Source organism: Antedon bifida, chromosome 11 (genome assembly GCF_963402885.1).
Source record: "Antedon bifida chromosome 11, ecAntBifi1.1, whole genome shotgun sequence".
NCBI classification, from domain to species: domain Eukaryota; kingdom Metazoa; phylum Echinodermata; class Crinoidea; order Comatulida; family Antedonidae; genus Antedon; species Antedon bifida.
This window is the reverse complement of record NC_136236.1, coordinates 16,023,007-16,041,872: the sequence shown is the minus strand read 5'-3', so window position 1 is coordinate 16,041,872 and position 18,866 is coordinate 16,023,007. Positions and strand designations below refer to the sequence as shown.

Genomic DNA, 18,866 nt, shown 5'->3' with positions numbered 1-18,866 from the left:
TATTCTTTGCTTTATTTATTATATCATGCGTTATAATTTTATTGAATTTTTAAAACATCGGATGGGTGGGAAAATATGCTACATAAATGTACTTTGTTAAAAATAAATAACATCACAATATCATAATTATTACTGTATATATAATCAAACAAAATAATACTGGTACATTATAATTTTAAAAAAATTAAACAATTAAATTTAATCAGTAACCAATTGACATCCAAACAATGTACTTCTAGTTGAATATTTTTTTTCTTTAAATTACTGTTTTTATCAATTACATTTTTTTTTACTTCAATCCAATTTTGTGAATAATCATATAATAAAGTAAAACTATTCATATAATAGAATAAACAACAACCACATACATGCATAATAAAAAATTGAAGCAAACTCACAATTTTGACAGTTAAATGAAATTATAAAATACTTTTTGATATCTATTTTTTTGACAAACTATAATATTTTTAGTGCTCCCTTGTTTGAACAATCCTGGATCTGTCCCAGGCTATGTACTACCACGAAAAACTCAGCAAACTTGTAATCTGATTTGTAGTACTAATGTTTGTCTAGGTTCTAGACGGCAATTCAACTTAATATTAGTAAAAATTAAGAAAAAACATTTTGGCACACATGCCATTTCATAGTTTACACACACATCACATAGTTTATAGAAATGAAAAAGGAATATATATATACTATACTAATGTATATGACCAACTATAGTCCCAGGGGCCTTTGTATGAAAATTACGGGGTGGGATTATACTGAGATAGCTTCAACAATGGATTATCATTTACCATACTCGAGCATGAGATTATAACCAGCCATATTAAAATTTGGAATTATTAGTTTCATAAAAAAATGTAAATTATTGCAGCTGCTCTTACACTACAAAGACACTATAAGCACCTATACTCCTTATCTAATTTATAATAACTAAACATTATTACTGTATATCCTTTGGTATAATCCCACCCGCTAGAACACGAAATTAGGCCAACTTTGGGGGTGGGACTATACCCAGGGAAACCCTGGTTCAGGAAAAAAAATGATTGGTAAGGATTTCTTGTATCAAACTCCAACATCCAGATCAAAAGTCAATACTGGGACTATACCCGAGGATATGGCTGTTTGTGAAATTAGATAAAAAGTAGGGGGTGGGATTATACCCCAAGGATTTACGGTATTATAATTACTATTTATTTATGTTAATAAATAACTGTTTGAATATCACACACATTTTTTTGTAATGCCGTGGCTTGGGATACGGTACCATATCAAGCCTCAGACCGCTAAACATATGCAAAGATTATTTACTCTAAAAAATGTGTAATGCTAGTCCTCAAGATGATGATGAGGAAAGCCGTTCGGGAATAGAGGACACAACTCTGTCACCGCATCACTATGGCACTACGCTGGTCGTTCAAATGAGTCAGTTTTTACTTTTGTTACTTACTTTTAGTATACTTTGTATATGAACACACAGTGAGACAGTGGTGACGTCTTGTAATTTAGAGTAGCCAGAAGCTTTAAGACAATACCTCTAGACACAACATTTTTACGTAAGTTAAATGAGGTACTGTGGCATTGAGTAATATTAATTATTATTATTACTTAACTTTTACATAAGTTAAATGAGGTACAGTGGCAATGAATAACATTCATTATTATTAATACTTAATTATTGATTGACCCCTCATGTACCCCAACTAAACTCTTATCATGCTCATATCATCATTTGTGTTACTCAATGTATGTATTCATTCTTCAATCATACCTAGCCTTCTTGTAAGGTACAGTATTTAAAAAATAGCAAAATCTGTTACTCCACTTTCACATCTTTAGGTGGTGGCCGTAAAACATTTGTAACTTTCTCGATAAAACCTAAGAAAATGAGCGTACCACCGAAAACCATACCAGTACCGATCCAGTGATAGAACGTGAACGGGTTCTGAAAGTAGACTATGGAGAAAATCAAACTGACGAACTTGCGCAACGTGACGACGAGCGTAACAACGAGAGATGAACATTCTGTGGTAAGGATGAAGACAGATCGAATACAGACATACGTGAATACATTGAGTTAAGGACGTAACAAATAATATATTAATATCAAATGTTTATTTAGGATTTAGATTTTGTAAAAGCTTAGGATAAATGTGACAAGATATAGAGCATTGGACTATCATGTGAGAGGCATGGGTTTAAGGCAAGGATTTGGAAATGGTTTGAGGCATGAGTTTGAGACCTGCCTGTGATGTTGCTTGCAAGACAATTTGCTCATAAAGGGTAGGGATTGTGCTGATCATTGTGGTCTCTGTAGAAGGCCTAATCCAGGTGGCAAAGATGCTTTATAGAGTGGTTGGTGGGATGGAAAAATAAAAAATAATTCAAGGTATTCTAAAGGTAGGTGTAAATCCCAACACACCATTATTACCTAGAAATATGTTACATTGTAAATACAGTATTATTAATTCCTGAATATGAACAAATAAGTTTGAAATGTTAAATCATGGTAGTTTGCCTCACTTTTTTTTTGTATTTGTTTTATATTATCATAAATATCTAACTTATTTTTGGATCATCTGGAAGTGCTAAATCTATTAACTTCAAAACTGTGGAGGTATTGTGAAAAAAATGTTTTTAAAGGATATTGAGTAATACAGTTTCCAATCATGTAGAGCCAGAGTATAGGCATTTCTATGCCCAAATAAGGAATTTCAACAGGTTCTGTAAGAAAACCATAACATTGAGTATGTTATAACATGTACAGTATATTATCTATCAACACATAAATGGATAATAATACCTCTGTTTCGATATAACTCTGATGTTCTTCCGATAAGTTCCAAAAGTGATAAATGCAGAACAACCTAAACTGCAATTGTAACTCTGCTATATTTATCTTAACATGTTACAGACAGATGTAACTTATGGATAAGCTTAAATCATTCATAGAACGGAGTAAACTCAATCAGGTTCATCTAATTTTAAGCTCTGTCTACACAATCAAACTTTATAAGACAAAAAAATGTGACTTCCGAATATATGGACATTATGATTTCACTAACATTTCATTTAATGAATATATTTTAAAATCATTTACCTGATTGAGAGAACAGTGACACATGATGCATAATGTCTTTGCCAATGAAGGCAAATGCTAGCAGTGGTATAGCATGCTGAAAAGAGAGTAAAACAATATCTAAAGCTCTGTCTACACTATCAAACTTAATGCTCAAATATTGATACGATGTCATCATATCACAACCATATTTGGGCATATCACTACCATATTTGGGCACATCACACAATTTTTGTCAAACTACTTTCATAGTGTAGACTTTATACAACCATAGATTCCCCCCTTTGGGATACGCTTATTCAGGACACAATCCCAAGAAACAAAGGGGAAATATATGTTTTAAAACTATGGCTGACTCTATTCACAAGAACCCTATGAAGAAGACAATTTGTTGGCACCTAAGTTTTACTGTACAGTATATTGTTTTTATGTTAATGAACAACTATATTAAAGTTATAGAAGAAGAGATTGTAGTGGCGGAACCCAGACATTTGGGTATGAAAATGGAAATATGTATAAATAATAATATTAATAATGAAAACTATTAAGAACGAATAACATTCAGAATTGAATAAATTGTGTGCAAAGTTGATCAAAATTTTATTATAGGAGTTTGGGGTGGGGTTGAGTTGAAATCACTGGATTGTACCACCCTCAGAACAGGTCTAGTGCACTTGCAAACAGCAAGATGAGTGTTAAGAAATAACAATTCTTACAGAATAAAAAAGTGCTTCCCTGGGATGTTTTCCATACTGTTTATATAGTACTTCTTGATAGATACCCATTCTTGCAGACATAAACAGAGCAAATGTCAGCATACCAATACCTACAAGAATAACAATAGATAAAAAATACTGCTTCTTTGCATGTTATCTATATATATACCATAGTAGGCACATCATATGCATTATGCTAATTATCCCGGTATTGAACGTAGGGTGGATGGTAGGTTATTTTTACCAGTTTTTACGACATGAACAATGTTACAAATGACAATTAAAATGTGTTATTGGAGATCGCATGATACTAAAACCTAGCATAATGTACTACTATACAAAGTATTAAATTGCATACTGATAATAAGAAATACCACTATGACTTGTGAATAGAATACATAATCTTATGCCAAGTTATTGATTCACAATAAAGAATGTATCATATTTTTGTTAGTTTGCAGTTGACTCCAATACAAAATTGCAAGGTAGGCTTATGATCATGAGGGGCTAAAATGCAATAGGTCAATTTTTCTTGACCGATCTTGTATCATATTTGTATTCTATTTTTAAATGCAAGCAATGAAATTTCCTATTAAATTAATAAATGAATCTTGAATCTAGGTTCGGCCTATACCAACAAAGTCATTGGTATGTCATGTGCAAGTTTAAATGTCCACAGCAGTATTACGCTTGCAGAGAAGATGCAATGATACCCAGGGTTTACTGATATCTTTTTTTTAACCTATTAGCCAGGTGAAAAATTCTGCTGATTCTGTCTCATCCTCTTCCTCATAGTGTTTATGTTTGTCACTCTCACGACTCTAAAAAAACAAGAAGTTCAAAGAAGAAAGAGATCACTCATTAATCTTAAAAACAAAAAAATCAACGAAGAGCCAAATAATGAAATATAGTAAACATATTGTAGTGGTGCTGAAATTTGGTAGTTAAAATGCTTGCCTTCCAATCCCAAGGTCAAGGGTCATCCCTGCCAGGGTTGTAAAGCCTCTAATGACACATAGTTTATATTAATTATATAGTTTATATATCCAGTTGAATTGGCTACTTACTAATTAATAGCCTGGTGGTAGGTGGGGGACAATAGCCATCCAACTTTTCTAGATAATTTTCAGTAGATTACGAATTTGGAAGGTAATCAATCAGATATAAGGGTCAAAGTTCAAAATTGATCAATTATAAGGATTCATAATTAACAATCTACAGTTACTGTTTATCTAGCAGTCTCTAAATAGAGGTAGTCTTAATGAAAGGGTTTTTAATTTATATTATAACAACCACCAACTGCGTGAAATTCTACCTGACTAACAATGTGCAGGTAGCAACATTAACCATTAATAGATTAGTTATTATTACTCCAATAATATCAAATACCACCAGTAACAATTAACAATCATAAAACCAGGTTCTCTTAGATATAATAATAATAATAATAAGATAAATTTAAGTTAAAGAAAACTTAAACTTACAACTGTTTTTGCAGACATAATGGTACAGGTACATATACCGGCTGATATCATCAAAACAGCTAAATACTTTGAAATAGTATATCTGAAAAAAAAAACAGGAATAAATACAAACATTATAACATTAATATTTACTGTACAATATATATAATTTAACAAAGAAACTGAAAATTGATTTTTGAGCGATTTAATTACTTACCTTTTCTTCAATATCATTATTCCTAATATCATATTTGCTATTAATGAACCCTATAAAAGAAAATATAATTGTTAATGCAAGTGGAGTTCTAGCTTGGTGATTAACATGCTTGCCTTCCAATCCCAGGATCCAGGGGACAATCAATCCTGACCTAGTGCCAGGGTTCAATCCTGACCTAGTACCAGGGTTCAATCCTTACCAAGTGTCAGGGTCCAATCCTTAAATTAATATTCTTGTTGGAACAACCTTTTTGCATAGGTAGGTTTAGTATACAATACTTACACTGCGGAATATCATATGTAACGGCATAGATATGTTGAAATTGATTGCATAGTTGTTAACTACACTCACAATAAAAAAGAACATTACCATGTACAGATAATTTCTGTAAAAAAAAAAAGAAAATATGTAAATTAGTTCAAAGTATGAAATTTTTTTTTTAAATAATTAAAAAATATGAATACACATTCCTAAAAATTAAAAAAAAATATGAAAAAACAATCATTAATTCAGATTTATCATTCTCCAAAATAACAATGTTATAACATTTAAATCTTTTATTTTATCACTTCCATTATTTAGAAAATGTATGCATAAAAGATTTGGTTATACAAGCTTTTGTTTTATAAACTAAAAATATCTTGTGTTTTTTTTTTTTCTGCGCAATTTGAATCAATTATTTGTATTCAAATTGCAAAGGAAATACTTGCGCAAATTTGAAATTTTTCACGTTTGCACATAGTTAACGCATACAGTATATACTTACACTACAGGAATAACAGGTTTCTTTGTACCAAATCTAGTGGTAAATATAAAACCTTCTACAGAAATGATAAAAAACTGAGCAAATGTTATTAAATTGCCACATCCCGGATATTCACTGTAAAAACAAAAACATATTTATAATTTATTAAAATCAGACATTTGCAAATCTTTGAAATCAAAAGTTATATGGTACCTAGGCTAGAATAATGTACGGTAGGCAATGTAGGAGGATTAGTAGTATCATCTATAATATAAATAGACCTAGGCCTATACCTGAAGTAGTAGCCCTCTATACTATAGGCAGGCTTATGCCTAGTTGGCCGCTTCGCCTGGCTAGAGCTAGAGGGACCTAACGCCTACTACTACTCGTACCGTAGTCCTAGCTAGTAGGCCTGGCCCAAGGCCTAGCTAGGCCTAGGCCTACTAGGGCGGACCTATTTTTAACCGGTGCTAATGTATAATAAACAATACTTACGTTACCAGAAGTTCTAAAAAGATTACGTTAGAACAGCATCCTATAAAAACAAACAACACTCCAAGAATAGACTTCATTATTTACGACCGGTTTTTCCGAATTATATTTTGTATTATGGGTTTTTTTTATGGGGGTCACTTATATCAACCAAAGATCAACCATGCGTGTCATTTCTCGCCGCGTGTCGCGTTTATGTAAATTAGTATTTTCTATCAGCACGGTGACCGTGCCAATAATTTTAACAAAAAAAAAACCAAAACAACACACACACACACGGCGACCGCATTTTACCTTTACTGCATAACAAAGTATAGTATAGGGCTAGGCTACCTTCTCTAGGGTAGACCTATGATATGTCTTAACATTTATGTTATACATCTATAAGGCTAGCTAGGCATAGTTAGCCTCTAGAGGACTAGGACTATGGGTAGACCTTAGGCCTAGCTAGTATAGGCGCGGCTAGAGAGTAGCTTCCGCGAGAAGGACCCCTCCACGCCCGCGAGAGGATTACGACTAGGCTAGGCCTAGGGGATGCTAGTCAAGTCGCCCCATCGCAAAGTCGCCCCATACAAAGTCGCCCCTTACACAGTCGCCCCATCGCAAAGTCGCCCCAAAACAAAGTCGCCCCGACACAGTCGCCCCATCGCAAAGTCGCCCCATCGCAAAGTCGCCCCAACGCAAAGTCGCCCCATCGCAAAGTCGCCCCATCACAAAGTCGCCCTATCGCAAAGTCGCCCCAAAACGTTAAAAAATAGTTTACAAGTGCGTAAAATGTCGCAATGATACACAAAATAACACGGAACGTGTATGCATAAAAGGGGAAGCCCCGCCATGTAGTCTCAGGTTACACAATCGGCACGCACCCCCATCATCAGAGAGGAAACCCCGACTAATCACTCCGCGGTCGCACTAACGTGCTAGCTTACCAGAGGGAAACCCCCGTAATTACTCCGCCGTTGTCGCACTACAACGCACCATCTGAAGATGGGGAAACCCCGCCGGAGTTTTACGATGATATCAGTCGCGTTCGAAATCGGTCGCGTTTAATTTTGGTCGCGATAAAATGATGTTATACGATCTAGATTATTTTTACTTTGGTCGATGAATATTTATTATTATTATTAGGCCTATATTAATAATTGATTTTTGTTTTTATTTTACAGGTCAGTATGATGAGAAAGATGTGTGCCTTAAAAAATGACAATTTGTAAACATAGTTTAAGATTATATAGTATTATCCAGCATAATGTCATTTAACAGTACATAATTATTTAAATGTGAAATATTTTATAGGAAACGTAGGCTGCGTCTGTGTCTTTTATTTTATATGCAACAAATTACGTAAAACAATTTATTTATAAACATTCAGTTTACTATTATATACATAGTATTACAATGAACATTGATTCTAAGCCTGGAAAGGCAATCCCATCATTATATCCATTATAAAATTGCATCATATCACCACTATATGTCGTAAATGATGACGTACGTGTACGTGCGTGTGTGTATTCGTCGTACGTCCGTGTACGTATTATTCCGTGCCTCTTCACTGTCTTGTTTAATTTAAAATTAAATAAACACCCGATATGAGGATATTTATTAGGCATGATAATTAGAATGTTCTATAACCAAAAGGGTTGAAAAGAATTTCTTCAGTAAAATGATCATTGTGCTGTTGAATAAAAGGCGACTCGCCATCTGAAACATTCTCTGAAACCAATCGGAGCTGCGCCTTCTGGTATCTGTTTCCTCACAGCTGCTACGTCTTTCTGCTGACCGTCGGGGATTCCCCTTTTTAAAAAACACGCACACGATACTGTACGATGGTTATTCCATGGTCAAAATGTAGCGTTTTGAATTTTACAAAAATACCTGCATGTAAAACAATCATATCGGTGATGAAATTTTTTTATTTTTTTCTTCATTTTGAAAAGTCATTATAAAATTAAGACACATAACTTGTCAATAAATGCAAAATGATCAATAAGTAGCCTATAACACTCATTGTCTTACAACACTGTTATTGTTTTAACTACTGTAAATCTATACGAAGGCCTACTACACATTTATTATATTATCCTAAAAATGAGCTGGTATCCACGCGTAGGTTGAAGAAAGATTCGTAATAGTGGCTCTGGTAACTAATTTTAAAATCATATTAAATTAACATTTTCGAAACTATAAATCAGGGATAATCTTTTTAGAACTTTCAAACAAGGGACTATTTCTTTAATGATTTTTAAAAAGCACATCACTCCATTAAAACCTGTAAAATAAAAATTAAAACACAAATTATGTATATAATAGGATAAACATTATAATGTATATACGACATTTACTTTAGCGCGACCAAAGTAACAACGCAATCGATATCAAACGCAACCGACTACAGCGTACTACTAGCGGCGGCGCTTCATAATCATACCGAAATAAAACCGTGGGCGACTTTGCGATGGGGCGACTTTGCGTTGGGGCGACTTTGCGTTGGGGCGACTTTGCGTTGGGGCGACTTTGTAATGGGGCGACTTTGCGATGGGGCGACTGTGCCGGGGCGACTTTGTTTTGGGGCGACTTTGCGATGGGGCGACTTTGTATTGGGCGACTTTGTATGAGGCGACTTTGCGATGGGGCGACTTGACTGGATCCCGGCCTAGGTAGGAGAGCCAGGCTTGCTATTTTATTAATGCTTTAAATATTGTTGTAATGTCATTTTTATATGTTGTAATGTGAACTTGTATTTTTAATTATTTATTAATTGTTATTTTAATATTGTAAATTCAACAATGTTTAAATAAAAGAATTTGAATTAAAATGTTTATCTTATGAAAATGCACAAAATGTTTTTAACTTTCCATATTTTTTGGTAGGGTAGGCCCTAACTAGCCGATTATATATTTACATACACTCCTAATATGGCAAGTGGTGGTGAAACAAGTCAGAAAGATGACGTCCAGTTGGAAGCCCTAAATCTTCCAGAAAGCAGTGATGCTCGGGATCTAGCGATTGAATCTCTGAGAACTAATACAGTAACCTGTGTATTTTGTTCAATGTTGTTTGATGTTAAAGAAGATAAAGATCCATTTCTGAAACATATGATTGATGAACATAAATTTCTGATAGCAGATGTCAATTTGATTAGTGATTTTGTAGGGTAGGTAAAGTGTTATTCTCAATGTGCAACTATACATGGTAAATAACAAATTCCTTTCTCTCAACAGAAACAACAACACCCAAAGATTTTAACGTCGACTGACTTACTCCTAGAGGGAACCTTCAGTCAGGATCCAACAGAGTGTCCCCTTAATAGGGGTTGGCTGTGATGTTAAAACCTATATGCCCTTGATAGATTTAATGAATTAAAGTGTCCCCTTAATAGGGTGTGTCCGAAAAGAGAGGTTTTACTGTATTTTTTTTTTAATTTTCAGCTATATTGGATATTGGAAAATGCGATTTTCTGAACAACCAATCATAGACTTCTGTTCGGTCATCAAAACCAATTGCAAACAGGACAGTCCAGGTAATTGGCAGCTTCAGTTACTGCCATGATTTTGTGTAACTTCTGAAAGTTAAAACTTGAATTGTTGATATTTTATGGAATATTTGTCAAGTTTCTAAATTAAAAAAATGTTTGGCTTGAACTAATTCATATTAAAGAATATATTTTCTATCAGGAAAACAAGAAGATTTCTACCTATTGTCCGATGTGCTGCAAGAGGATAAAGGCTTGAGGGAGTTCTTGCAACGCAGACGACTCGACTCCATCCTCCTCCAGCTTCAGAAGGAGCGTGATGATGTCAACTTTAAACGGCGGTGTCTGTTTTGTTGGGATGTGTTTGAAGGGAACAGAATGGCATTGATAGATCACTTATCCAAGGATCACAGTTTTGCAATAGGAAGATCCGATAATATTGGTAAGTATTTACTTTACTAATTTAATTTACAGCAGTGGTGAAGAGGCAAGGTAAACAATAGCATTATCATCCTAGCTGCAGGCTACTGAATCGCAATGTACAATATACAATTTGTCCGGTATCATAGGCTGTAAACCTTAACATAATAGTGTTGTCACATGTGATACATGTGACACTGTATTACAGAAACTATGTGGAGATACAGTATATATATACAGTAAGAATAAGGTGGACTATAAGTTGAACACAAAGAGTACAAGGAAAGTACAGCAGTTCACAAATACTACCTCCTAGTGGACTTGACTTATAGTACAGTAAATAAAATTATGATTATGACAACGATTTTATAAAATATTTTTGTTTTGCAGTTTTTGTGAATGAATTTTTAGACAAGTTACAAGAAAAGCTTGATAAGTAAGTTATGTAACATAATAATTTAATCATGTATAATATTAGAAAAAAACATATTTCAAGAATGTTTACAAATATAAATTTACTTAAAACATTTTTATTAATCAAACGGGTCTATTTTTGTCTTTTAGATTACAATGTTTATATTGTGAGAAAACTTTTCGTGACAGGACCACTTTAAAAGATCACATGAGAAAAAAGCAACACAAAAAAGTCAACCCAAAGAATAAAGAATACGACAAATATTACATTATAAACTATTTAGAGATGGGTAAAAACTGGGAAGATGTGCGGGCAGAAGATGATAGGGATATAGCAGCACGGAGTGAATCCCCAGACTCTGAGTAAGTGATTAATAAATGAAAGAAAAATTCCTGGTGGGATGCTCCAAAATGTCTCTTTATAACAAACAGCAATCCCAAGTTGTTTGTTAGGAACTATGACGCTGTAGGTTGGTGCATTGCATTATGGCAGCATTGGTTCCAGACTTCATGTTTTTTTGTCAAGTCAGGTTTTTTTTGTCAACAATGTACAAGTGTGTGCGTTTGCCCTGTCCTAAACTCCTTCCAGTGCTGCTAAGAAAAATTACCAATGAGATTGATTTAGTAATATTATTTCCTCTGCCTAAGAGATTATATATCTTCTTTTGTTTTATTATTATGTATGTTAATTGTATTAAACTATTATTGTTAGGCCTACATTTACTATATACTAATTGTTTCTTTTTCACCAGAAACTGGGAAGATTGGGATGATGATGCAAGTGCGAATATTGTTTGTTTGTTTTGCTCTTACAACTCCTCTGAAATGTCAACCATGTTGAGTCACATGACACAAGTTCACAGTTTTGATCTTGGCGTTATTAAAAAAAAATTAGGTAAAATTGGCTCTCATTATTTTTTCAAAATTATTTATTATATTCCATTTATGAAACTCAAAGCAATTAACAATTTCCAATTTGTTTTCTGCAGATTTAAACTTTTATCACCAAATTAAGTTAATCAATTTTATTCGTCGAGAAATGCACCAGCACAGCTGTTTTGTTTGTCGAGAAAAATACACATCGGATGACGAAATTTACAAGCATATGACCGAAGAAAAACACATATCACAAATACCTGACCGCAAGGTGTGGGATCAGCCACAGTAAGTCATCATGTCTATATATATTTAGATTGATCGGAGATTCTGTTGCACAAATGTATAGACGAAGATCTACGAAAGCCTGAAAATTCATAGTTTAAGCTCTGTCTACACCATCAAACTAGTTTGACAAAAAAAGTTTGATGTGCCCAAATATGGTAGTGATATGCTTAAATATGGTAGAGATATGAAATCATCATGAAAGATGGTAAAATTAAAGTTTACATAAGATATTTCTATGAAAGTGCTTTGTCGAAATTGTGCAGTAATTATTAAATGTTACCATGTTTTGATCTTGTAGATACTTCTTTCCTACGTATGAGAATGACACACTTCTTTGTGCTTTGGAAGACGATGACAACGAGGAGGAAAATACAGTGGTCCTTGCGGAAGATATTGATGAAGAGATGAGGAAACTAGAAGATGGTCTCTTGTTGTTAAACCTATTATCATAACAAAGACTTTGCTATGGTTGGAATATATATAATGGAAAGAATACCAGATAATAAAAGTAATCTTATATATATAGATATCTTTGTTTTGTGCTTTATACATAGAGTACGGGAAATACAAATTCAACATGCCCTCACTACTGAAGCTCTGTCTACACTATCAAACTAGTTTGACAAAAAAAGTGTGATGTGCCCAAATATGATAGTGATATACCTAAATATGGTAGTGATCATCATCATGTCCATATATGGGCACATCACTTTTGTCACATAAAGTTGATAGTGTAGACAGAGATTAACTTTGTTTAGAACTCAAAAGGATACAGGCTTCAATGTTGAAGAAATAAAACGGGCATGTCCATCATTGGAGTCTGTCAGAATATATTTTGTAATGTAAAATGATTTAAAAAACAACAAATAAAACAATTTTTAAAAGAAAATGTTTACATTTTTTTATTTACTTTTAGTAAACTACAATTTTAGTCATTAATTTAGGCTAATGAATAAAATTGGCCAAAAATTGTTAAAAACATTTACACTAAAAAGATAAAAGCAGCAGCTATGCGCTAGATATGTATCGCCCTGTGATACCCTTCCATGACTCGTCTACGGAATCTAAGTACCATCATTTGCATAAAATTTGGGTAAATAAAGAAACAACTGTATCTTTATATCATTAACAAAATGGAGACTTATATGGATCACCTTTGACCCTTTAGTACAAGGATAATTCCTTTCCCCCCACCCCTTTTTCAACAGTGGTCACACTCATCAACATGGTACTGTATTGTACCCCCTTGCTGACATTTCATGGCATAGACTACGAGGCAAGTAATGAACTACTACTGCTGTTGCGTTAGCACCCACAACACACAAAAATGAGAATTTGGGGTTGTTGTGGAAGGTATCACAACATTTAATGTTCTACTGCGTCATAGCCTGTGTTTTTCCATGGAGAAATAAGTTGGGATTTCTCCATGGTTGTACTTATTAACATTAACCTAGTGATGGTACTGTGGTACAAATACCAAAACTTTGTTCTGTACCTCCTTGGTAAGTATAATAGGATAGCCTTTGCTTGATTTAAAGAAAGTGTAAAAACTGTAATTATTCCATATACATTCCAAAACACTGAATGTCCAATACATTCACCCTAAAAACACATTTTAAACGGAAGAAGAAAATAAATAATTTTTGGTTGTCATAGTAGCAATTTCTAAGCAACAGGCATCTAGTCATTTTTCATGTCAAATACTCTCATATAATATAAAAATAAACATTAGAAGTTAAGATATATTCACAGTCAATGTCTTTTAAATTAATTAGTTGATTGGAAAATTAATTATCATGTAAACTGAATATGAATGTCCAAATATAACAATTTACTACAAAAACCACATGACAGTGGTTACCAACCAACCAACCTAAAGCTCTGTCTACACTCTCAAAAAATGTGATGTGCCCATATATGGACATGATGACGTCATACCACTACCGAATTTAGGTGTAACACAACCTTATTTGGGTACTGTACATAACACTTTTTTGTCAAAATAGTTTGATAGTGTAGACATAGCTTTAGATGCCATAATGGTATGTGGCAATGGGGGTCTGCTAAAGGGGAAGAATTTGCTGTTTTGAACGCTTTAGTAACATCACAAATGTTTGAAAATACCCAATACCCTGCAGAAGATAAAGGTTGGTTTCCACTCGGACGCAATGATGCAAGCGAATCACAAGCAATCAATCACAACGCGATATAGAACATCCGAACTGTCACTTGTGATTGGTCAACTCACTTACGCTACGTCATTGCGTTGCATCCAAGTGCAAACAAAGCTTTAATACCACTATTCAATTGTTTCATCTTTCTATTTGTTCCTGTTACGTAAACTTACTTAGTATGTACTTATAATGCCATCTTTTGAAATACTATAAAGCACTACATTAATTAATGTCCTGAGAATTAATTAATTAGTTAAACATGAATGCTTGCAGATTATGTTTACCTATAAATGTCCTGCAGATACTTAGAATACATACAAAAGTGGTGATTACATTTTTTTGGTGCAAAATAGTATTAAAAATTGGAAAAAGTTAGGGATAAATTCTACTCTTAGTATTTCTCTATTTCAAGATTCACTTCGAAAAAACCAATTCATCCATAACCACACACGTTACAATGGTGAGTTTACGAAACAGGACAGTAGGACAACGACTGCGATGATGCGTGACGCTCGCACTGTTGTTCGGTTTAAAATTTAACATCAATTGTAAAATCTTTTTTTTTTTCAAGTAGTCGATGTCCCACTGTCTTCTTTTGTAAACTCAGTTATTTATTTGGTGAATTTCCAACAAAAAATGCAGGACAGAAAACTGGTATTCGAACCAATGATCTTAGGATTACAAGGATGGAACCATACCAATTGACCACCAACTTTTTGATTGATAACTAACCAAATAGGCAGTGTGTACTATGAAGTATATTTTATATTATAATTCAATACATTTTTGTGACAGGTTTGGAAAAATTCAAGTGATTTTCCCAATGCAAAATTTAATTAAATGTGTATCATTATTTTTACTCGGATTAAAATTACACATGATAATGTGTAATATATTGCAATACATAATCATTTCTATAAGGGGATGGGGTGACCATACACTTGCGTAAAATTAAAAATATATTTTATCTTCAAATTGTCTAGCTAACCAGCATACTCCATCTACAATCTAATTCCAACAATTTTTTCAAATCAAACTTTACAATTGTTATAAATTTACTCATGATGGCAATCCTCATGATCATTTTTTCATTCATACATTAGCATAATACATTATAATATGTAGTCAAAACTACATTTAAAAAAACAAATAAAACTTGGACTTCCACAAAATAATTTAGCACGAACTTTGGCATGTTTTGTTTTCTTATGGCTTTACATTAATAAGTTGATTTATGCTTACAACGTTATTTCAGTGACTACTCTAGAGGCTAACATGCAAGATTCCAAAGGTTGAGGGCTGTATATAGATTTTTTTTGTAGAATAGAAATGTTAGCCATTAGGCAATACAGACAAGTATAAGAAGGTATTTAAGATGTATGACCATTTGTTACAATGTACCATAGCATTAAATTTACTGACACTAATTAGCTTAGACTTTTATGACTGTCATCAAGCATTCACTTTAGTTTCCATAAACACATTTTACTAGCTATAAGATGTACTGTATATTCTCACATATAGGTTGAGATATAAACTTGAAATGTTGGCCATTATCATTGAAGAGGAACAACACTGACTGATGCACAACATTATAATACAAAATGCATCCCATATTCCGGAATAATGGAATAATATTTTGATAAATTGTATCGATCCAAATGTACACTTTATGTTTACACATCAATGCTCTAGTAAAGGAATGAGATTGTTGGGAAGAAAACAAAGTAGACAACATGTCATTGTTGTCTCAAATTTGGGGTTGAATATACAGATAGTATTTTCACATGGAGACATTGGTATGTTAGTAAGCCTGTATATAAATAGACCTTATGTGATATGTCATTTATTCCAATTGCTTAAACAAATGTACAGAATTTGATTATTTAGTTTAGCTGAAAAACATGAAGATCTGTGCAAATTTACATTTTTAGATATAAAAGGCAATAGAGTAATGTTTAAAAAAAGAGGGAAGATGCAATGTAATCACACCTCTTAAGTTCTGTCTACACTATCCACAACAAATATGGTAGTGATATAACCAAATATGGTAGTGATATGACATCATCATGTCCATATATGGGCACATCACATTTGTTGTTACTCATAAAGTTTGATAGTGTAGACAGAGCTTTAGGCTTGTTACCTGCAGGCCTATATGCCTGTTTCAGGCCTATGTTTGATAATAGTAGAATTAAACCAGAATATTCAACTATAAACCCATTTATACAAGGTTAAAAGTGTACATACTTTCTTACAGTAGCTTTACAAACAATTTATTGGGTAATTTTGTGAATGCGGGTCATTTTCTTATAAAAATTGTAATTGCTCAATGTCATACGATACCTTCTTTCTCGGTATCACGTTTCATGAAAATACTTTGTATACGCATATGTTTAAATAAATAAATTTAATAGCATTTGTGTAGCATTTAATCAGATTGTGGAAAATAAATTAAAGCAAATTTATTGGAATTTCTAATGAGGGAATTTCATTCCGTAGAAATAGCAAATTTAACATCAAATTCATTATGAATGGGCACTTGACATTAGTATATATTTATTACAAATGAGCACATGGCGCGACCGATTTTTTAACATGTATTATAGTCGTCAGTATTTCATGATAAAATGATTAGATTTTATCTTAAGGCAGCTTAATTTTGGGTATTTCTTAATCACAAAGAATACGATTCATTTAGTAACTCTGTCAATTTAAGAAGTATTACTATCGGATTTGAAAATAGTTTTGTTTTAAGTATCGTGGTTGGGAGAAGAAGGATGCGGCAGATTGAGATCAAGATACATTGATAAATTTGTTGCATAAACTAGAGTCCAACCAGCTGCAGGGCGCCCTCTCTAGGACGGGTAACTAGCACAACTAAAAACTATGGATCCAGATTATGGACGTCCATAACAAATCGTGTGCAAAATCTGGACCTGCATACTCTTTGACAATATCAAAGTTTCAGCATTTTATTTTTTTCTTGTCAAACGATCCCTTTTAATGATCACTTTTATTTTTATCACACTGACTGCGAGACATGATTTTCAATCACAGACTCCTGCATATGATCTAAGCTTTCATTTTCTATCACATGACCATTTAATGGTGGGAAGACTGACACATTCTCTTCTTCATCTCTGACCCCTTGGCTCGTGAACTTTGACACAAACCTGACCTGCGTGGGCGGTTCCTCAAAGCTGTCTTCCTCGACAATCTCCTCCTCCATCGGTTCTTCCAATGGTATGTTTTCTGAAGGTTCGTCTAACGTAGCTTCGTCGCTAAATTTTTGCGTAATAGTGTCAACTTGCGATGTATCTTCTGGTTCTTCCTCACCTGTGAACTTTGACATAATTCTGACCTGGGTCGGAGGTCCATCAAGGTCATTATCTATTATGACCTCTTCCTGTGCAAAATTGGCATAGGTTCTAGATTGTGTTTGTGGATCGTCTTCAATGCTATATGAAAAACAGGAAATATATATTAGTCACTTGTAATACTGATACATTACTTATCTCGTTTTCCATGAAATTCTTAATACAAATTAGACAATGATTTTGTTTGTTGCTTGTCCAGAAACTAAAAACAAGAAACTTAAATGCAATAATCTATGTATTATTTCCAAAGTGTTGCTGTAAAAATGGGTTGCTGGATCTCTTTATAGGTAAAATAAGCAAAAAGCTATGAAAATAAAGCAGTCATAAAGAAGTTCCAAGCCTTCGTAAATAAAAAATTAATTTTTATATTAATATATTTGTATTATTTTAATTTTATTTTCTATATTTAAAAGATATCTTTTATGTAATCAAATGAAAAAAACCCCTATTTTTATACATAATGACATTAAATATTTATAAGGTATGTTATTCTCGTTTTTTTTTCCCATAATCAGAACATCATAGAAATAGATATTTTAAGTACAGAAAAAAATAAATCGCAGGATATAATTTAATAAACATCCTACAATAAATATAACACTACTACTATAATAACAGACAAGGGTTTGTAACAGATGCGACAGATTATCAGAATAAATATGGTTTATTTATATTCATTTTGCATTAGATGTTGTAAGTGTTTATTTTATATATTTGCTATGAACTGCATTGTTTAGACAGGCGTTTCAAGATTTTCTTTAGGAGTTAAAATTACATTATGAGAGGATGAAACCATTAGCAACATAATAAAGAATAATTTTAACAAAAAAGAATCGGTTTTCTTTCAACAGGATGAAATCAAAATTGATTATGAATTTTTTAACATTACTTGGGAAAATTCCAAGTATATTTATTACCTGCTTTTGTATGTCTTTTTGATTGTAACTTTCACAATTTTCCAATTTCTGAATTTCTTTATTTGTAAATAAGTATATAACAGACATTGCCCGATTAAAAAAAAAATCAATATTTTGATGTCAAAAATGCTTAGTAAAATCAATATATCAAGACTTATTTTTGTAAAAGCACCCTCTATAGTTTGATATTTATATTATTAA

General features: G+C 32.9%; 3 protein-coding genes across 5 annotated transcripts in view; 1 reads left to right on the top strand and 2 right to left on the bottom strand.

The window, feature by feature from the left end:
- Window positions 1-69: 69 nt before the first annotated feature.
- On the bottom strand, window positions 70-6,856 carry LOC144855160 (UDP-xylose and UDP-N-acetylglucosamine transporter-like). The gene is made up of 10 exons (XM_078712975.1): window positions 6,725-6,856; window positions 6,251-6,364; window positions 5,767-5,869; window positions 5,485-5,534; window positions 5,289-5,370; window positions 4,547-4,625; window positions 3,805-3,914; window positions 3,110-3,185; window positions 2,658-2,733; window positions 70-2,072 (listed from the first exon to the last, which is right to left on the bottom strand). Exons 1-10 carry the CDS (start codon window positions 6,799-6,801, stop codon window positions 1,826-1,828), a joined length of 1,014 nt encoding a protein of 337 aa, XP_078569101.1. The 5' UTR covers window positions 6,802-6,856; the 3' UTR covers window positions 70-1,825.
- A 70-nt stretch (window positions 6,857-6,926) lies between these two features.
- Window positions 6,927-12,721, top strand: LOC144856328 (zinc finger protein 277-like). 2 transcript variants are annotated; one of them, XM_078714305.1, is made up of 9 exons: window positions 6,927-7,032; window positions 9,595-9,878; window positions 10,153-10,244; window positions 10,399-10,638; window positions 11,007-11,052; window positions 11,181-11,393; window positions 11,783-11,925; window positions 12,020-12,194; window positions 12,493-12,721. In XM_078714305.1, exons 2-9 carry the CDS (start codon window positions 9,640-9,642, stop codon window positions 12,644-12,646), a joined length of 1,302 nt encoding a protein of 433 aa, XP_078570431.1. In that variant the 5' UTR covers window positions 6,927-7,032; window positions 9,595-9,639; the 3' UTR covers window positions 12,647-12,721. The 2 variants fall into 2 exon arrangements, with proteins under 2 accessions (XP_078570431.1, XP_078570432.1); XM_078714306.1 differs by having other exon boundaries at window positions 6,971-7,032; window positions 9,600-9,878.
- Window positions 12,722-16,268: 3,547 nt separating this feature from the next.
- The window catches only part of LOC144856320 (forkhead box protein P4-like), a 49,165-nt gene continuing 46,567 nt past the window's right edge, over window positions 16,269-18,866 (bottom strand). For both annotated transcript variants that reach the window (XM_078714290.1, XM_078714291.1), the window contains one exon: window positions 16,269-17,829. In XM_078714290.1, the coding sequence (XP_078570416.1) occupies window positions 17,394-17,829 (436 nt within the window). In that variant the 3' untranslated portion in view covers window positions 16,269-17,393. The remainder of the gene's footprint in view (window positions 17,830-18,866) is intronic.

Bases quoted from the DNA above. Each gene is read 5' to 3' on its own strand.
- LOC144855160 (XM_078712975.1), bottom strand. From the start codon at position 6,801: ATGAAGTCTATTCTTGGAGTGTTGTTTGTTTTTATAGGATGCTGTTCT. The intron at 3,915-4,546 runs GTTAAAAAAAAG...TTATTCTTGTAG, and splicing joins ATTTTTCACCTGGCTAATAG to GTATTGGTATGCTGACATTT. The intron at 2,734-3,109 runs GTAAATGATTTT...GTTTTCTTACAG, and splicing joins GTCACTGTTCTCTCAATCAG to AACCTGTTGAAATTCCTTAT.
- LOC144856328 (XM_078714305.1), top strand. From the start codon at position 9,640: ATGGCAAGTGGTGGTGAAACAAGTCAGAAAGATGACGTCCAGTTGGAA. The intron at 10,245-10,398 runs GTAATTGGCAGC...ATTTTCTATCAG, and splicing joins TTGCAAACAGGACAGTCCAG to GAAAACAAGAAGATTTCTAC. The intron at 10,639-11,006 runs GTAAGTATTTAC...TTTGTTTTGCAG, and splicing joins AGGAAGATCCGATAATATTG to TTTTTGTGAATGAATTTTTA.